General features: G+C 39.3%; 1 protein-coding gene across 1 annotated transcript; it reads right to left on the reverse strand.

Annotated features, from left to right (window-relative positions):
• Window positions 1-1,295: 1,295 nt before the first annotated feature.
• On the reverse strand, window positions 1,296-17,548 carry SLC4A1AP (solute carrier family 4 member 1 adaptor protein; the record flags this gene model as incomplete). Its single annotated transcript, XM_010706980.3, has 14 exons — window positions 1,296-1,658; window positions 2,622-2,694; window positions 4,984-5,054; window positions 5,644-5,718; window positions 6,518-6,761; window positions 7,152-7,263; window positions 8,027-8,216; window positions 12,116-12,185; window positions 13,019-13,179; window positions 13,321-13,460; window positions 14,277-14,337; window positions 15,231-15,353; window positions 16,364-16,550; window positions 17,216-17,548. Coding segments are annotated over 14 exons (1,890 nt in total), but the record flags the coding sequence as incomplete, so codon positions are not given.
• Window position 17,549: the final 1 nt, after the last annotated feature.

The following is a 17,549-nucleotide window of genomic DNA, read 5'->3' on the forward strand; positions in this document are numbered from 1 at the left end:
TACAGGATGGCATGCTTGTTAATAACATGTCTCTGTGTCCTGTAGCTTTTTACTGTACTGCAAATTCAGTTTGACAAGCAGGTGACTGAATAGATGTCATGCTCCTTTGAAGACTTTGAATAACCATGTGAATGCTCTTTTCCCTTCCAGAAACGTGACCATTACATGCACGGTTATAGCATCAGTTTTCTTCTGACCATTCATCAGAGGCCCATACACACCCCCAATCACACAAGGATTCCCTTCTTGCCGATGGAGCTCAGGCACAGCGAGGTCTGTGCATCACGAGCTCCCCCTGGAGGTTGTTTGCTCTAACTTGTAGGTTTTAAAAGAAGTGGAGAGCTAACCTAACAGTGCTGGCTCGAAATTAGCAAGGACTAGGGGTAGCTGCAGAGACGTCCTTGCAGTCTGGAGCTAGCTGCTGAATCAGGAACTGGCTGCTGAATTAGGAGCTGGATGTGGAGGAGGACCATGTGTTGAGCAAATTTCTGATGACTTGTGCTAGATATTAAATCTTAGTCACTTCTTTTTCTAGCTGTGTCTTGAAGCTGTCAGCATGCACAGCTTCGAACAGTCTTTCACTATGAGTCTAGGTACTATGTATTCAGAGAGAAGCTGTATAAATGTACTGATACAGTCTACATAGTGAGAGAGTACTGAAGTTTTGATCTTGACTTGGTATTAGTCTTCCTGTTTGTCTATGGTGGCACTAAAAGCTGTTGGGAGTGGGCTGTGTAAGGCCCTGTAGTCAATCATCTTTCTTAAGTCACAGACAGAAATTCCAGTCTCTGTTTTGCTGGAAGTCTCAACGGTGCTTACAGCAGCAAGGGCTTTGACTGATGTAGAGCTGTTGAGTGTGGCAAATGAGCTCTGTGAGGAAAATGGACAGGTTGGTGCACAGGAGAGTCATACAGAGTGAGATCCCTTGTCTGAGGATGTGCTGCAAGTTAACCTTTGGTTAGGTCAGGTAGTAGGATGAAGTTTTTCAGAGGGTGGTGACGCATTGAAACTGAAACAGGTTGCCCAAGGAGGTTGTGGATGCCCCATCTATGAAGGCATTCAAGGCCAGGCTGGATGTGGCTCTGGGCAGCCTGGTCTAATGGTTGGCAACCCTGCACGTGGCAGGGAGACTGAAACTAGGTGCTCTTTGAGGTCCTTGAGCCCTCCTCCTTATCCCCTTATGAACTTTCAGGTTTTGTTTACCCTGATGCTATTTTCAACCAATATCAGAAGCAAAACAGTAGTGTCAGTTTAATTGCATAAAACCAACCTAAATTAAATGTCAAGCCTGGAAGTGTAGAGGTGTTTAACATCTTTAATCTTTTTTAATTTACAAAAGGAGAAATGAGTCTGCAGTTTCACACCAAATAAAGATAACAAGGCTAACAATAGAAGGATAAGGCAGAAGAATATGTGGGCTCAGGAGTCTTTTTTTTTTTTTTTTTAAACAAGTATTTGGAAGACAAACAACAGGACAAAAAGCTCACAGTCAGCACAGCTGGAAAAGTCTGAAAACCCAGCTCTTTTATCACTCACTTAATGGGTGGTGAAAGAGTCTGAAGTAGAGCAGACCTTCAAACTTCAGATCTGTTCTTGGGAGCTTGAAGTTTAGTAGCCATATTTCTCATTGAGATGTGTCTTGCCATCACCGCTCTGATCTAAGGGACAAAGATAAAGTTACTAAAAAGCCTAGAACAATAACACAACCTACCAAAAACTAGCACAAGACAGACTTGTAGACAAGTATTATTCTCTAGCCAGCACCTGTCAGACAGGAATAAAACCCAGAATGGATACTAGAGTCCAAATTGTCTTTTGATGTATAACTCCTCTTAACATAAAGTTAATATTAGTATCAAAACTTCATCTATTCCTGATTTGTTTTTCTTCTTTTCCTGGGATCCTTATTAAGACAGCTGACTGTAGAGAGAGGAAAAGGAGCTCCCTCTTATGGATGCAGTTTACTTAACTTTTACTTACCTACTGCCCTTGGAACCTGCCCACACTATAAGGCTGCAACAGCCTCAATAAAAGTCATAATCATGAATCTCCTAAATGAAAGTTGAGCTTTGATCTCATTACAGAAACTCCTATGCACAGAAATAAATTTTCAGTTTTGGAGCAATTAAGAATAACCCCACTTAACTAAAAACACTCTGGAACTAAGACGTTCAGTTTTAGCTCGTCTTCACCAAAGGATTAGCAAGATTTTTCTCTAAAAGATGCCCCCAAGTTTGTATTTACAAAATCTGCAGTACACTTTCAGCTTTCACAAGCTTCCATAAGAACTGGGAATGCTGAGGTTGCTGGAATATTTATCCTTAGTGAAACTTTAAGTTTTTCTTTCAGATAGATCATTTTACCACTGTATGCAAATACAGTTAGGTCTCCCAAGTGTTAGAAAACTGAAAACCAGACTTCAGGTGCACCTGTCCACTGAGGTGAAGCTGCTATAGGCTTGGTAATATATGGTGATATAAGAAATAAATATGGAGCACAAAAAGCCAAAAACTGTTGTGTTCTCAGTAAAGTATTCCCATGTTACTTTTTCCTCAATACATTACAGGGACTATTTGTTAGATACATTCTCAAATTACATGAAAAAAAGAAATAGTCAATACCTGCAGGAGGAATCCATATGCAGTAGTCTGGGTCATCATCTGGGTATTGTGAGGAAAAAAAAGCTTGTTGGACCTGCATAAGGAGAAGAGACTTTTAAGGTGCTGTGTCACTTCAGCAATGTGTCAGTCAATAAATCTCTCATTAATCCAAATACAAACACTGACAGATAAGGATTATTTCTACAATGGTTGTGGACTAAAACAAACAGTAAACACTCTATTTCAGGTTATTTCCAGTAGTGTTGCAGAACCGGTGATTAGACTGGACCTCTGGAGATTGTCTAGTGCAAAGTCCCTCTCAAAATAGTCTATTGCCAGCACCAAATCCAGTTATCAATGGCATTCAGACAGTACAGCTGGGCAGACTAGTCAGGAAATATGAATTCAATGCAACATTCAACAACTTTACTGAGTAACAGAAGTATATTTGAAAATATTTGGTTTCAAAGAAAGCTCTCCCCTTGCTTTCACAACTCCACTTCCAGACAGTTTGTCTCACTCTAATATTTGGCAGTGTCATTCAACATTGAGTTTCTTTATGCAGTGAAAAGCTTTAGAGTAGGATTTTGAAGTACTTTAGTGCTCTCATAGCACAGTCCCACTAAAAACTTCAGGCTTAATATGACTTGTAGAAGTATACTACGTGTTATATACTTTTAAATGAAAGTTCAGCTATAACTTAGTTTTTCAAAAGAAAACCAATTTTTGTGAGGTCTTACTGGCATCACTGCAATATTTAGAGCAAACAAAAATAGGCTACCGTTGACACAGCTGTATGGCAGCTTTTTGTCACATCAGCATTTTCTTGATGCCTTTTGTTTTCAACACGTACAGGTAGCTAACAAATAAAACCATACAACTGTAAAGTGAAAGATTTCAGAGTTCAAAATGTACCCATTTAGCACTGATTTCCATTACTCTGTAGTGTTGTGACACAGTCCTAAGTTATGCAGTTGAAGCAATTTTTCATGCCCTCAAAAAGCTTTCTTTCCCCAAATAAACCTCTAAAAGAGTTCTTCTCTAATACTAATGTTCTAAAAAACATTATACTGGAGCTGAAGAGTTTCTAAATGCGGTTTGAAAACAGCCACTTAAAAAAAAAACAATTGCTTTTCCTGTTTTGTACAATTTGAAGATATTCTTCAAATAGTTGAAGAGAAAAAAACATAGGCTGACTTCAGGTTGATATTTTCCATGCAAGATCTGAGCCTGGTAGCAGGCAGAGCATGCGGAAAAAGTGATTTGTAATGGGAGAGAGAATACAGCTAAGCCATCTGGTATTTGGAGAATGCTCAGTGTTAGAGTGAACTCTGTACTGATGAGAGGTGCTGACTTGATTGCTTCAGCATGAGAAGCTGCCTTGTTCTACCATATCCATAGAAATGGTGCATTCTGGGCTCTGACAGGCAAAGTTCACCCTTATTTTCTTTATCAACATACTTCAGGCCAGTAAGAAAGGATGATTCTAAAGGCCTCGTCTACAAAATCCTTGGGTCCTTTGCCAGAGCTAGTAAGAGCAGCAGCAGCATACACATGCTACAGAGAGTTAAGTTTCTTTAAATAGGTGGAACAGGGCTAAAACTCAATGGCCACTACAAAAAACTATCATAGTGCTCAGAACTCATGGCCCACCAACTAGAGTAATTGTCTCTGGTAGCCAGCAAAGGGTGGGATGCACTGTAAAGGGAAGAGCCTCACAATAATCACTAGGCTAAGAGCAAACCATCAGAGAAGTTCCTTCCCACCTCTTCCAGGAAGGCAACATTTTCCTCTGTCCTAAAACATGGAAGACTCATACTTTACATTTTACTGCAAACCTTATGCATGGGGAACATGTTATTTGGTATATCCACTCAAATTTAATAATAATTAGGTTGCAAAAAACAATAGTCTTGTTAGATATCTTACTGTATCTCAGTGAAAGGAATGAGGCTTGGAAATGGCAATACAGACTAGCTACAATTTTAGTTCAGCACGTCCTGTGTCAGTCAGTGTTTCCCAGGCTTTTCTCCATGAAAGTTTTGCAATACCACTTTGAAAGCCCAGAGATCACCTATGCTCTACAACTCTTGTGATAAAGGAAAAGAAGCAACTACCAGAGGCTTAACTTCAGCTCTGCTAAGCAAAAAGCTAGAAAAATAAATTTGTGATTCAATTGGGAAGCCTTGTTAGCTTACTTCAGCTTTGCAGAACACCCCTGTTATGCTTGAAATATTGTGCTTTACCTTGTCACCAGAGATTTCAAGAGCTGCATCCAATGTCAGTGTGTAGTTGTATGTTACTATTACTATTTCACTGATGAGGAATCTACCAAATGATTCCTTAAAACTCCTAGGCTGCAGGAGACACAACTGTAACTGACCTTGCTTGAGGTATTAGTTTTCTTAACTTCCTCACATGTCTCTCTGGATTCCTTGCATACTGCCTCAGATACTGAGGAAAAAAAGAAAAAAAAAGATTTAAGATGCATTAGAAACTTATATCAGAAATAAGCTCACATGAAAATTTATTTCCTTTGGGATATATCCATCACAGCTCACTACATAGGACCATCATGTTTTTTCTTTATTTTTATCATTTTGCAGTAATGTAGGTGAGAGGAAGTAAAAGAAAAGTATCTCTGACTTTTCTGCCTCTTAATCTATGAGATACTGACCTTTCTGACTTAAGTCTATGGATGTGATGATGAGGACAGGAAAACATGCACTAAAAGAACTTGAGTTGGGGAAAAAATAGAAAATTCAAACAGCTCTCTCCAGTTGCTCATTACACACACACACACACACACACACACACACACACACAGAGCTCATTTTGAGAACTGACTTTTTTGTGTGTGCGTGTTCAAGTAGAGGAGTAATTTGGGTCATTAGAGTGCTAACTGACATTATATCTTTCATTCTGATTCTAGAGTCTAAAATTAGGCTTAGTTTCTTTCTCCTAATAAGAAAGCACTAATTCCTTTAGGCAGTTTCTGAATGTAATTGTTACTTTCTATAGTAATCTAAATTGTACATCTCACCTTGAGATTTCTCTTGTGAAGGTCCCATCTGAGATTTATTCCTTAGTATCTTTGGCTCAGGCTGAAAACTAACTCCTGTTAAATACATAAAAGGAGTTATGTGAATGCTATGCAGCAACTCTGAGTAGGAGTGCTAGCATCCCTCAGGAAAAAAAAAAAACTTAAAAGAAACTCTTAGCTTTGTTTGTTTCAGGAAGAAGTTTTCTCTTAGAAGTCCTTCACTTTATTTCATCTAAATCCATTGCAGTACAATAATAAAGGAAAACTTGTGATCAATTAAAACATACTTTTCAAGAGCAATCTGCCCAACATTCTGACAAGAAGTTAGAACTAGGTTTCTGCGACCAAACACACCATCATTACTAAGCTTTGAAATACATCAAGTTAACTTAAAAAAGGATGGGTTATAGACAAACTACATAGGTGCAAAGGAAATACCTCTTCCTTCCTACTTTTTAAATTACTTTCCTCCTTACAAGCTGTCTAGAACTTCACACAGGCATTTGTTTTCCTATTAAATATCTCTCCCTGCCAAGAACACATTACATTTACTATCACATGGACACTCAACCTAATGAAAGCAGGGCTTATCAAAATATGACCGTTCTTGAATCCAGGAGATTATTGCTATTTTACCAAAAGTGTGGAAAAACTGACTGCCAAGCAGAGTTCCAACTTGAACCAGGTGAAACTTGCCTGTTTCTGCCCTGCTTGCATACAAATGTTGGATTCATGGCAAAAATCTGTGGAAAAGCTGTAAGCTATTGGAAAACCTGTGACCGAAATCTTAGAGGATTCCCATAACTCTAGACAAAAAGAATCAGTAGTTACAGGCTCAGGTTTGCTACTGGAAAAATCAAAACTCATCATTTACCATCCTGAAGGGATTCTAGATTCTCATTATTACAGGCAGCACCATTGGGACCATTTGCTTCTTTTCCTGTTTCTTCTTCTACTGTCACCTTCATTTCCACATCTGATGTTTTGCTGCTTACTGCATCTACTTTCTGCTCCTCCTCAATTTCTTCCTCTTCTTCCTCCTCTTCTTCCTCCTCAGGTCCATCATCTTTCATTTTTAACAAGCTTTCAGGGACATGTGGACGCTTGTCAGGCAACTTCTGCACGACAAAGAACTGTGCATTAATACTAGGATAATATGGAAGTAGATGTCACCAATACTTGTTACAGGACAAAGCATGCATGTTACAGTCACAGGAACAACTGGTAGAGAACACTCAGGATGAAAAATAGTTAAGTTGTAAAGGAAAAGATATTGGCAGAGATGGAAGAAGAAAAAAGATGTCTAACCCATAGTTAGAGAATGCAGGCTTTTCCTAAGAGCAACACTGAGTTTGACAGTAACTGCTTCCTGCCCTGCACATTTCTCCACTCCTCCAATCTTGCTCCTCCATGGTGTTTTTGTACATCTGATAAAAAACAGTTTCCACCTACAGGCTCTATAGCCTGAGATGACGTCTGAGAATTAGTGCCTGACTCAGAGCACTTACCCCTAGGCTTCCAGTTTTCAGCTTGAATTTGCTCCCCCCTTTCATAGCACCGAAGAGAGGGAGGGTAATCTTTTTAGACTTGCTGTTTGCTTCCAGACTGTAACTCCCAGTCCTAATGAAAATTAGATACAAAGAAAAACAGTATATAGAGTATCAATCAAGTCTTATATTTACAAATACAAACAAAGATTTTGCATAAAGACTTTATTTCTCTCACTTGCAGCATCTAAAGAGGAGATTTCAGGAGATGACTCCTCCATCCTACATGTCTGTTTTAGGAGTCAGACACTTGTTATAACAGGAGAGAAAAAAACACCTATCAGACTCTCTCAAATTCAAATGCACATATATACTTACATATGTATAATATGTATGTGTATATGTATAAACAATTGGAGGCCAAACCTCAATTTAAACAAGTTAAGCAATTAAACCTCTAATTAAACCTCTAAGTTGCCATTAGCAAGTGATGAGCCCAGCACACGCTTCCATGAATTGTGGTAGCATTGCTGTGCAGTATTTGAACAGCCATTTCTACTTGACTTCTACCTTTCACAGAGTAAAAATGAGTTTCATATCGTAAAAAGTACTGTAAAATTCTTCAGTTCCTTCTGGATACAGATTAGGAAAAATGGTTTAAAAAAAAAAAGGACTGACAACAGGCTTCCAGCTCCTTCCAGCTCTCATCTTATCTTATCTTCATCTGCAGTGCATCTACCTTGGCCACAGAAGCAGCAGTGGCTCTTTAGTGGCAGGTAGTTGTGAAGGCATTGTTGCTTTTGCATTTGGAAAACTGTCTACTTAATGGGAGGGTGCACAATTGCCCATAGAAAGTAACAACAGTGATTTTTTTTCAAACTTTATCCAAAACTTACGGGGGCTTCAGCTCAGGCAGTTCTGCAGGCTTGACGAGCTTTATTAACCCTTTCAGTCTCTGCTGCTCTTTCTTCAACTCAAATGACCGCAGATGAAGTTTCTTTCGAGTCACGCTGTCTAAGGTGCTTCCTGATTTTATTTCTGTCATGAATTCATCCAAGGAGTCTTGAGCTGCTGGCTGAGATTGGCCTGGGCAAGATAATGGTAAGAAGCATATTGTTGTGAGGGGGGAAATGAGACTAAAGGGAGTAGTATAACGTATATAGGAATGACTCTCTTCTCTGCAAAATCTTTTTGAATGGGAAATAATGGAGGTTGATAGCTCTGGAAGGATGAAAACATTTCTCCTAACAAAGCCTAACAATAAATTTTAAACCACTTAGATATCAAAGCCTCTCAAAGTTGAATGTTTAGTTACGAGCAAATCTGTCCATAATGTGTCTCAATTCAAGATCTGCTGTCCCTAAAAAAAAGTGGCTGTTGGGTCCTTTTTGTAGTCACAGTCCAAAATAAACAATGTATCCCACACCACTGCATGGGGAATCCTGTTTTGGCTTTCCTGGAATGCTCGTGTAATTACATATGCAAACCTAAAAATGAATCACATGATGCTGCCTCCCATCTCTGGAGGACTGAGTATGTATGAGAATAGCTTTCTACATTAAGACAACCACATAAAATCTACCTGTGTTTTGACTTATTTTATAACACGAAAACAGTGCCCTGTACTTGGGCGGAAGGGGGGGAAGGGAGGGGGCTTGAGGGGGAGAACAACAAAACCCAACAGTCCTTTTACTTCATCTTATTTCAGATATTAATATTTTTATGCATATTTGACTAACTAAAATAAAATTCAGGAGGAAAAAGTCAAGCTCTAACAAGTAAGAAAAATAAATACACAATTCTAACACGAGGAATTTATAAACAAAGCAAACTAGGAAAACTTTTTCTGGGCTTGGACACTGCTTCAAATGTTTTTATATTGTGCTCAGAAATAACTTAGAGGCAAAGAAAAACGTTGCTATTAACAAACCTTTACACAAGCAGTCTTCTGCTTTTCTACTACAAAAATTGGCAAATCTGATATTTATTTGCAGCTTTATAAGCATTTATCTTTTTCTGCGCATGAATAATTGTGACAAATGAGTTAATTTAATTCAGCTGTAGCTGATTAAGTAGCACTTGCAATTTTAAATATGCACAAATCTAAATTATTGTTATGAGCAGATACTTAGCAGTTGTACATGACATGAAATATTTACACAAAAAGCTAATAAGTCTAACATTTTCCAATGTACTCAAATGGAAAGGATATTTCTGATTTGGAGACAAAACCTAGTTTGCATTTTGCAAGCATAAAAAGCCACAACAATAATTGAAGACACACAAGATTAATAGGCTCCAAAAGACAAGAGCATCCATCTTCAACCAAATATAAATAACAATGAAATGTTATAAAAGCAACTCAGACATGGTCTTTCCTAGCTCTGTGTATGAACTTAGATAGAAATGATCATTGAAAAGCCAGTTAATAAGCAGTCTGAATCACCCAGCAGAAACTAGGCAGAAGCTGAGAGGAACGACCATTTAATTTAAGCACTGGATTTCAATAGTAGCTTTTCATGTCTAGTCAGGTAATTCAGAACAGCTGAAGGAACTGCAGTTTCACAGCTCACTGCTTTAGTCCCAGACCAGCGTAAGGCTGCTTCACTGGATGATCTTCAGTCTGTCAGATGATCCTCCTAGCAAACAGGTTTCTCTGATTCTGCCCACAGTGCCTTAGATCAGGTAGTTGAGCATACAGGGTTACTTGGGCATACACTATCTGCTGCAGCCCTTTTCCAAGCTATTTAAGGAAAATTTGATATTGCTGGGAGGCGAATCAATCCTGGCTATTATACTTAATATTCCAGGGAATAAAAAGCTACTGGGCTATTTACTGCACCATCAGCTTAGCAATAATTCTCCTCTGAACTGGCAACCAAAAATGAGACTGAAGACCTCTGTGTGTTTTTTTTTGGTTTTGTTTTTTTCATTCAGTTGTGTCAGTGAATTAAGAGAAGCCAAGTCAGTATGTTTGTAGTTACTTCTGAAAAACTCTAGTGGACAATTTATGAACTTTCATAGAGACTTTTTCAACAGTCACTTAATCTCGCCAAGTGCTTGGTAAGAGGTGTTGCAATTTAGCCAGTCATTCACTCATTGGTCTCTCTTACAAAGAGCCAGACAAAGTGCCTTACAGCTCTGAAACTATATGTAATGCTGCAACTGTGCCAGACAGCTCCAGAGAGTACATGGATCACTCATGACCAGTACATATGCTCCTGTCTTAAAGATGTATTCCACATCTCTGATTAACCTGAGGCAACCAAAGAAAATCTGAGAAAATACAAGCAACTAAAACACACACACAAACTCATGGCAGAATACTTTGTTTTATCCTGGCCTACTTTTAGAAAGTTTGCATTTGATACTGAATCATTTTGTACTGCAATACCTTACAGGCTGTTAAAGCTAACTTCTGAGTGCTGAAATTGCTATTTTGCTGAGGCTTTAAGCTATCTATATAACAAGCTACAATTTACCAGACTATGACAACATATCATTGGAATTATATGGTGTTAGGAGCAGTCTATAAATGAACTGATCCTTTGTTCTGTATTTCAATCATCCTGGTTGAAAAACAAGAAACAAAAGCTTCATGTCACATGTCACATGAGAGATGGGAATTATCTATCTCACACCATTAGCTTCTCCTACTAGTTAGTTGGTCATGAACTACGTTTCAGTAAATTCACTTTGAAAACATTTATTTCAAAGACACTGAACTGATCACTGAAACAGTAAGGTTTCCTGAACTGTCATTTAGTAGAATCAATCATCAACACAAACTTTCATTCAAATGCGTTTGGGTGCAGCTCTGAATAACCAGGAAGAAATGTAATTCACAAAAGATAGCTCTGCTGTCAGATTGCTGTTTTCTTGCAGATTGCAGGTTTCCTGAAGAACTTCTGACAAACTGGCATTGCAGCCTTCAATAAAGTTGATTTGGTTAGAAAGCTTTTTGTATTGTGAGCCAACCTAGAAAAGGTTTCCTTCATGCCTTCTTTTTATTCCACAAGATGTTATCAGTAATTTAAATTAAAATGTACTTCTTTGTGTAGAATACTTTTAAATTTAAGTTACTGGCCAAGATATTTTCCCATTTAGGAAGTGGTCTGCCTTCATAGCCAGACATAATCCTGAAAACCTGAAGGATTCCCTAGCTAGCAAGCTCAGTGAGCTTTCCTTTTTAAGATGCACTTGCAATGAGAGAAGTGAAATGAAAGATACTGTCTTTTCTCTTTCAGTTGTTGGCTTGTCCCTTATAAGTGGTTCTGGAACAGACAGAAAAATGCAGTGTTTGAATTGGGTCAGTTTTGCTATTATCAGCAGATAAACAGTAATAACGTTCACCCTGTTATGTTCCAGGATTTCGTACACTCTCCCCTTTACCTTTGATGTAGTATACTTCTGGGAAAAGTTGCTGTATGGGAACTGCTGAATCACGGCCTGAACCTCTGATTGATCACCTGAGATGAGCAATGAGTCAGACAGGGGAGTACAGGTGAAGGCAATTCACCTGTGCTGCCAGAAGGGGGTGGAGCCTGTCTCCTCCTCTCCTAGACCCATTTAAGAGCTGACTATGACTAGGAAAGGATCTCTTCTGGAGATCCCTCCTCTGGAGTTTTGTAGCAAGCCCAGGATGCAGGTAAGCTTTCTATTTATTCTCTTTTTGTTATTATAACTTGCTTTGCCAAACTCTCTTGTTTATTTCATAATTATAATGTCTTTATATTCAGTGACTATACAGTTGCATTCATTAATAAGTGGCTAAGCATATAAAGCACATAAATACTGGATGATGAGCACCAAGCATGCTCCTTCAGATAATCTGTTTCCTGTATATTTTCCTCCCCCTTTGTGAAAAGGGGACATGAAAAAATGCACTTAGGCATGATTCTATGATATACAAAAATGTATTTTTATTTATTTATTGTTTCATTTTTCTAATGAAAAGCACTAATATCAGAGACTTTGTGTCCTACCTTTCCCTGAAGCCTTCAGCTTTTCTGTTATCTCAGAGAGCTCATTTTCAGCCTCCTTTAGCTTTATAACCTATGAGGAAAAAAGAAGCTTGTAAGACTTTTATTTTCTTAAAAATTTCCTTCTAAACATTCCTCAAATATCCTACCACATTATTTCTATTCTTCTATTCCTGATTTTTGATCCAGAATTTCTGGGATGAAAAATACACTGTTTTTAAGAATGATCTAGATTATATCAAGAAGTTATTTGAACAGTATGAAAGAACTTTTTGAAACACAAGACAACACATAATGCTTTTAGAGTTATGTTCTACCATCATTACAATTCTCCAAACCTCCCTACACCCACCTCCTTGCTTCTCCCACACCCTATTGCCTGTGTAGAACTTGCAGTTCCATTTGTCTCTCCTAGTTTAGGACAAATTAAAGATTGTATATAGTGACAGAACCTCAAGAACTAAACCCTCCTCTCTGAAGAAGCTGAAGACTACTTCTTTGCAGGCAAATTGGTTTTAAGTTGTGACAGTTCCTGGTAACAAGGCAGTTCATGCTCCATAGCCAGTTATCCTTTTTGCATAAGGTAGCAGATAGGTATCAGTTAGTACCAGTCCCAGTAATGGTTTCTGTGATGTAGATCAAGTACATCAAGTATTACATTTAAGTAATAAATTACTTTCTGTTATTAAGGTTTCTTCTAGATCCAATTCTTTTTCTCTCAATACTTTTAAAAAGCACTGCATTCTATAACTATCAATGTTAACCTGGTCCATTGATAAAGATCTGAAATAATACTAGAGTTCAGGCCAACAACAACAAAAAAATCTGGAAATGTTTTTAAACTTTCCTTCTTAGTAATTATACATTCATTAAAGAAAAGGCCTGCCATGCTGTAATTATTCTTACCAGTGAGTCATAAGTCTCTGGTTTTTCTTCTATTTTACCAGCTTTTTTCATTCTGTTCAGTCGCTTCTTTTCCACAGCACCAGTTCGATCAAGAAAGGTGTCATCATCACTGTCATAAAAATCCTCATCTTCCCAATTCTTTGACTTCCTTTTTCGAGATACTGGGAAAGGTTTAAGAGAGAAAGCAAGGAACAAAATAATTTACAGACCACTGAGAAGTCAAAGAAATTCAGTAGAGCAACCTTGAATTCCTAGAGCTTCAGCTTTTTTAGAACTAGCTCAGCATTTAATGGGTTATTTACCTGCTTCTTGCCTCAATACTCCCCTAGCATCCAGTAGCCTGCAAGCTTCCAGCGCACACTGGATCATTGCTTCTTTCTTCTTTCCTGAATGGAGAACCTCTGCCACTAGCTGCTTCCCTGATGCATCATCCACAGGCAACCTGTTCAGTTCAAAGGACCACAGAACAGCTTCAATAGAAACAGCTTTTCATGGATGCTACTCACATATTGTGTTTGTCATGCTGACATTGTTTCTTCCACCTCTCTATAGTCTTTTGTGGGTTACCTATTTTTACATTTCATTTGATACGCTACTAACCCAAACACAAGCACACACTTTCTAAGCTTAAGTAAATTTTTATTTTGCTAGCCCAAACAAGAAATCTTCCTCCATTCACATTCATCTTGTATCTATGCAACACCAGTAACAAATACTTTGTGCCATGCTGAAGCAAAGTTTCCTTAACAAATGATGAGATGATGTGCCTATCTATTTGAGACCTATCCTGCTTACTTCTCACCTGCTCACCTTCTCCTGCTTAGTAAGAGAATGATGATGTTACTGGCCAGTGGAAGGGATTCAACAAAAACTACATTATACCATCAAATAACTGAACTGGGGGTGCACAGTAGAATAAATGCTTTTTCCATCTTTTCCATTAGGAATTAAAATACTGCTTCCTAGTTTCTTGTCTGGCATTTCAATTTCACATATTTCTCAAAACCAGGGGAACTGAGAGAACCTGGTGTTATGTTTTCCCAATTTTCATCTCTTAGTAGTATCAAATGCTGACAGATCAGAAAAGTAGTAGACACTAAAGTAGACACTGATCCTTGATCTTTTCAGTATCAGGACTTAAGTGTAATTCCAGCTGGCTTCCTTGGCAAGCTTGATAGACAAGTAGTTCCTTCAACTTCTATTTGTGAGTTCAATGAAGCCAGTTTCTATGTACAAAAGTGAATGAAGCTATACATACTTAACCCTGCATAGCCAGCTATTGTGCCCACGATCATCATATTCGTATTCTAACTCTTCTCCTGGAGAGGAAAAAATGAAAGTTGACGTAGTTAGCAAAGATGAAGTAAGAAGGAATAATGAGAAAGTTTGCTTTTTTTTTTTTTTTACTTTTTAGGCCATGTGATCTTCAGTTGATATTAAGTTCATTTGGACGCTTTTTTCACAGTCAAGGATCTTTAAGTGACCTGTTTGGTAAAGCATAGTTCAAAGAAAAAAAAAATCTTGCACCTGCAGGTATAGAAGTAATAATACTGAGGGAACAACAGTTTGCATTTTGGGTTTACAAATATTGTTTACCTTGAAGATTAATTTTTCATGTTAAAAAATACCTAAGTCATTAGTAAGCTTAAATCCACTCATTGTCTTTCAGTATTTTCCAGTTCTATCTCCTGAATAGCACCATCTGGAATTTGATGGTTTGAAACTTTTCAATAGTATCAAAAGATGGATGTGATTTGAGTGGCACTCCAGTGAAACACAAGGTGCTCTCTGTAACTTCCAGTTGAGAAGTTAGAAATTAAAAAAGAAGAACACCAAAACCTTGACAAAACAAAAAGCCCTACCCACAATGTAAAGTTTTACTTTTACACTTTAATTCCCAGAGAAAAATGGGAAACACCCATGTATGGGAACTACTGAATCATGAAGGCAATTCACCTGTGCTGCCAGAAGGGGTGGAGCCTGTCTCCACCTCTCCCAAACCCATTTAAGAACTGGGAAAGGATGTCTTCTGGAGATCCCTCCTCTGGAGTTTTGCAGTGAGCCCAGGACACAGGTAATCATCCTATCTATTCTCTTTTTGTTATTATAACCTGCTTAGCCAAACTCTCTTGTTTACTTCATAATTATAACATCTTTATATTCATTGATTATACAACTCTACTAAACAAAAATAATCTAAAGTAAAAAATACCTTCTCTGTCAAAAAAGCCCTGCAGAGCCTTCCTGGGATCCTTCATATAGAAGGCATCTTGTACATCCTGAAATTCAATAGCAATAGGGTTTTCTTCAGCCTCGTCCTCCTCAGCATCCTCCCCTGGAAAACCAAAATTCAAACAAAATGGTGAAAAGTTAGAATGAGAACACCAAGAAATTTCAAATATCGTCATTTTGAAAGTAGTATCAGCTATATCATCCTAAAGTTATAAACCTTAACTGTTTCTGTATCCAATCATAAACCACTTATTACTGTTTTAAGACGCAGTTTTGCACGTCAGTGCTGTTTCTGCACTTTCAAGGGTTTATGTGCTTATACATTTTAACTCGCAAAACAATTAATTTTGTACTGAAAAGCTCATTAATAACTATTTATCTAAGATGTGGACTTCATATTAAAAACCTGAAGAGAGCCTTCTTGCGTAAGCAGTCTCAAGTATTTGAATTCCACCTGCCAGGCAAAGACGTCACCATGGGGGGGAAAAAAAAAAAACAACAACATTGCATAAACTAAACTCTCAGTTTCATGTCATTTTTGAAGTACAGACAAACCTCCTTTTCTCCAATTAAAAAAAAAAACAAAAAACAACCAACAAAACCTCTCTGTTTTGCCTTCTCACAGCACTCCTATTTTTTTAAAAAGAAAAGGACTGATTTGTACTCAAAAACATTCACTGGTGGATGGGAACTGCTGAGTCATGGCCTGAACCTCTGATTGATCACCTGAGGTGAGCAATGAGTCAGCCAGGGGAGAACATGTGAAGGCAATTCACCTGTGCTGCCAGAAGGGTGGAGCCTGTCTCCACCTCTCCCAAACCCATTTAAGAGCTGACTATCACTAGGAAAGGATCTCTTCTGGAGATCCCTCCTCTGGAGTTCTGCAGCGAGCCCAGGACATGGGTAAGCATCCTATCTATTCTCTTTGTTATTATACCCTGCTTAGCCAAACTCTCTTGTTTATTTCATAATTATAACATCTTTATATTCATTAATTATACAACTGGCTTTGGATGCTTTGGAATTGAACTGGGATTTCAATGCCAGTACTAACTGAAAATTCACTTAAAAGCCTCCCAAGGTGTATCAGCTAATCTATGCATCAGTACTCACCCATTCCCCATGAGCAGCTCATATCAACATTCTGATTGCTCTCGTTTCCTTGCTCCTCTTTTTCATCTTCCTCATCAGAATCTTCTCCCAGCATGGTTTTTTCCAGCTTTGCTTGCTGCTGCTTCCGCAGTGCCTTCAGCTGTGTCACGGTCAGCTCTGACTCAGACTCCTGGTCCTCTTCAGGTCCCTATGTCACAAAGAACAGCTTTGTGAAAGTGTTTTGGAGAGGAAAAAAAAAAACTTTTCTTTTCAATAGACATGCAAATTACAGGCAGTAACGTAAACGGATCACAGTGCTTGTGTAAAAGCTGAATTACTGGACTAATTGTTATAGATTGCATGCTCAGATATATCAATTTTAGTGGCCAGAGGGCAAAAAGAGATAAGCATTACTGTTTAGTTGCAGGCAGCTCAAACATAGTTTTATTTAAAGGCAGAAAGCAAGGATTTCCACCAGTGCCACAATGGAAGCATTTGAGGAACAAGTAGCTAAGCCCTCTGACTCCTACTAATACAAGATCTCTTTTGGGCACAAGGAATCACAAAATGGTTTGGGATGGAAGGGATCTCAAAGCCCACTCATTTCCAACCCCCAGCTATGGGCAGGGCTGCTCCCACCATCACAAGCTGCACAGGGCCCTGTCTAACCTGGCCTCGACACCTCCAGGGATGGGGCACCCACAGCTCCTCTGGGCAGCCTGCTCAAATTGATATGAGTGCAGCTGAACCACCCCACATCTAAGACGCGTTTCCCACTTGCTCCAGGCCCCTGAGATTGGGCAGAGCCACCTGAACTCCCACGCGTAACCCGGGAAAGCCGCCGTGCAGTCTGATTCCCCTCTCCCGGCCTACCTGCAGGAGGAAGAGGCGGGAGCTGCCGCCGAAGCGCAGCCCGTGGCCCACCCGCACGCGGCAGTAGGTGCGCGGCGGCACCCGCGCCTTGTTGAGGAAGGTGCCGTGCGTGCTGCCCAGGTCGTACACGTAGAAGCCGGCATCGGCGTCGGGGCCGTCGGCGGAGCGGCCGCGGTATTGCAGCACGGCGTGGTGCCTCGACACCGACGGGTGCTCCAGGGCCAGTGCGCAGCCGGGCAGCCTCCCTACCAGGAACCAGCTGCCGCCCTCCAGCCGCACCGAGCCCAGCAGCACGCCGCCCTTCAGCACCTCCAGCCCGTAGCCGGCATCGGCG

This window comes from Meleagris gallopavo, chromosome 2 (assembly GCF_000146605.3).
Source record: "Meleagris gallopavo isolate NT-WF06-2002-E0010 breed Aviagen turkey brand Nicholas breeding stock chromosome 2, Turkey_5.1, whole genome shotgun sequence".
Classification (NCBI taxonomy): domain Eukaryota; kingdom Metazoa; phylum Chordata; class Aves; order Galliformes; family Phasianidae; genus Meleagris; species Meleagris gallopavo.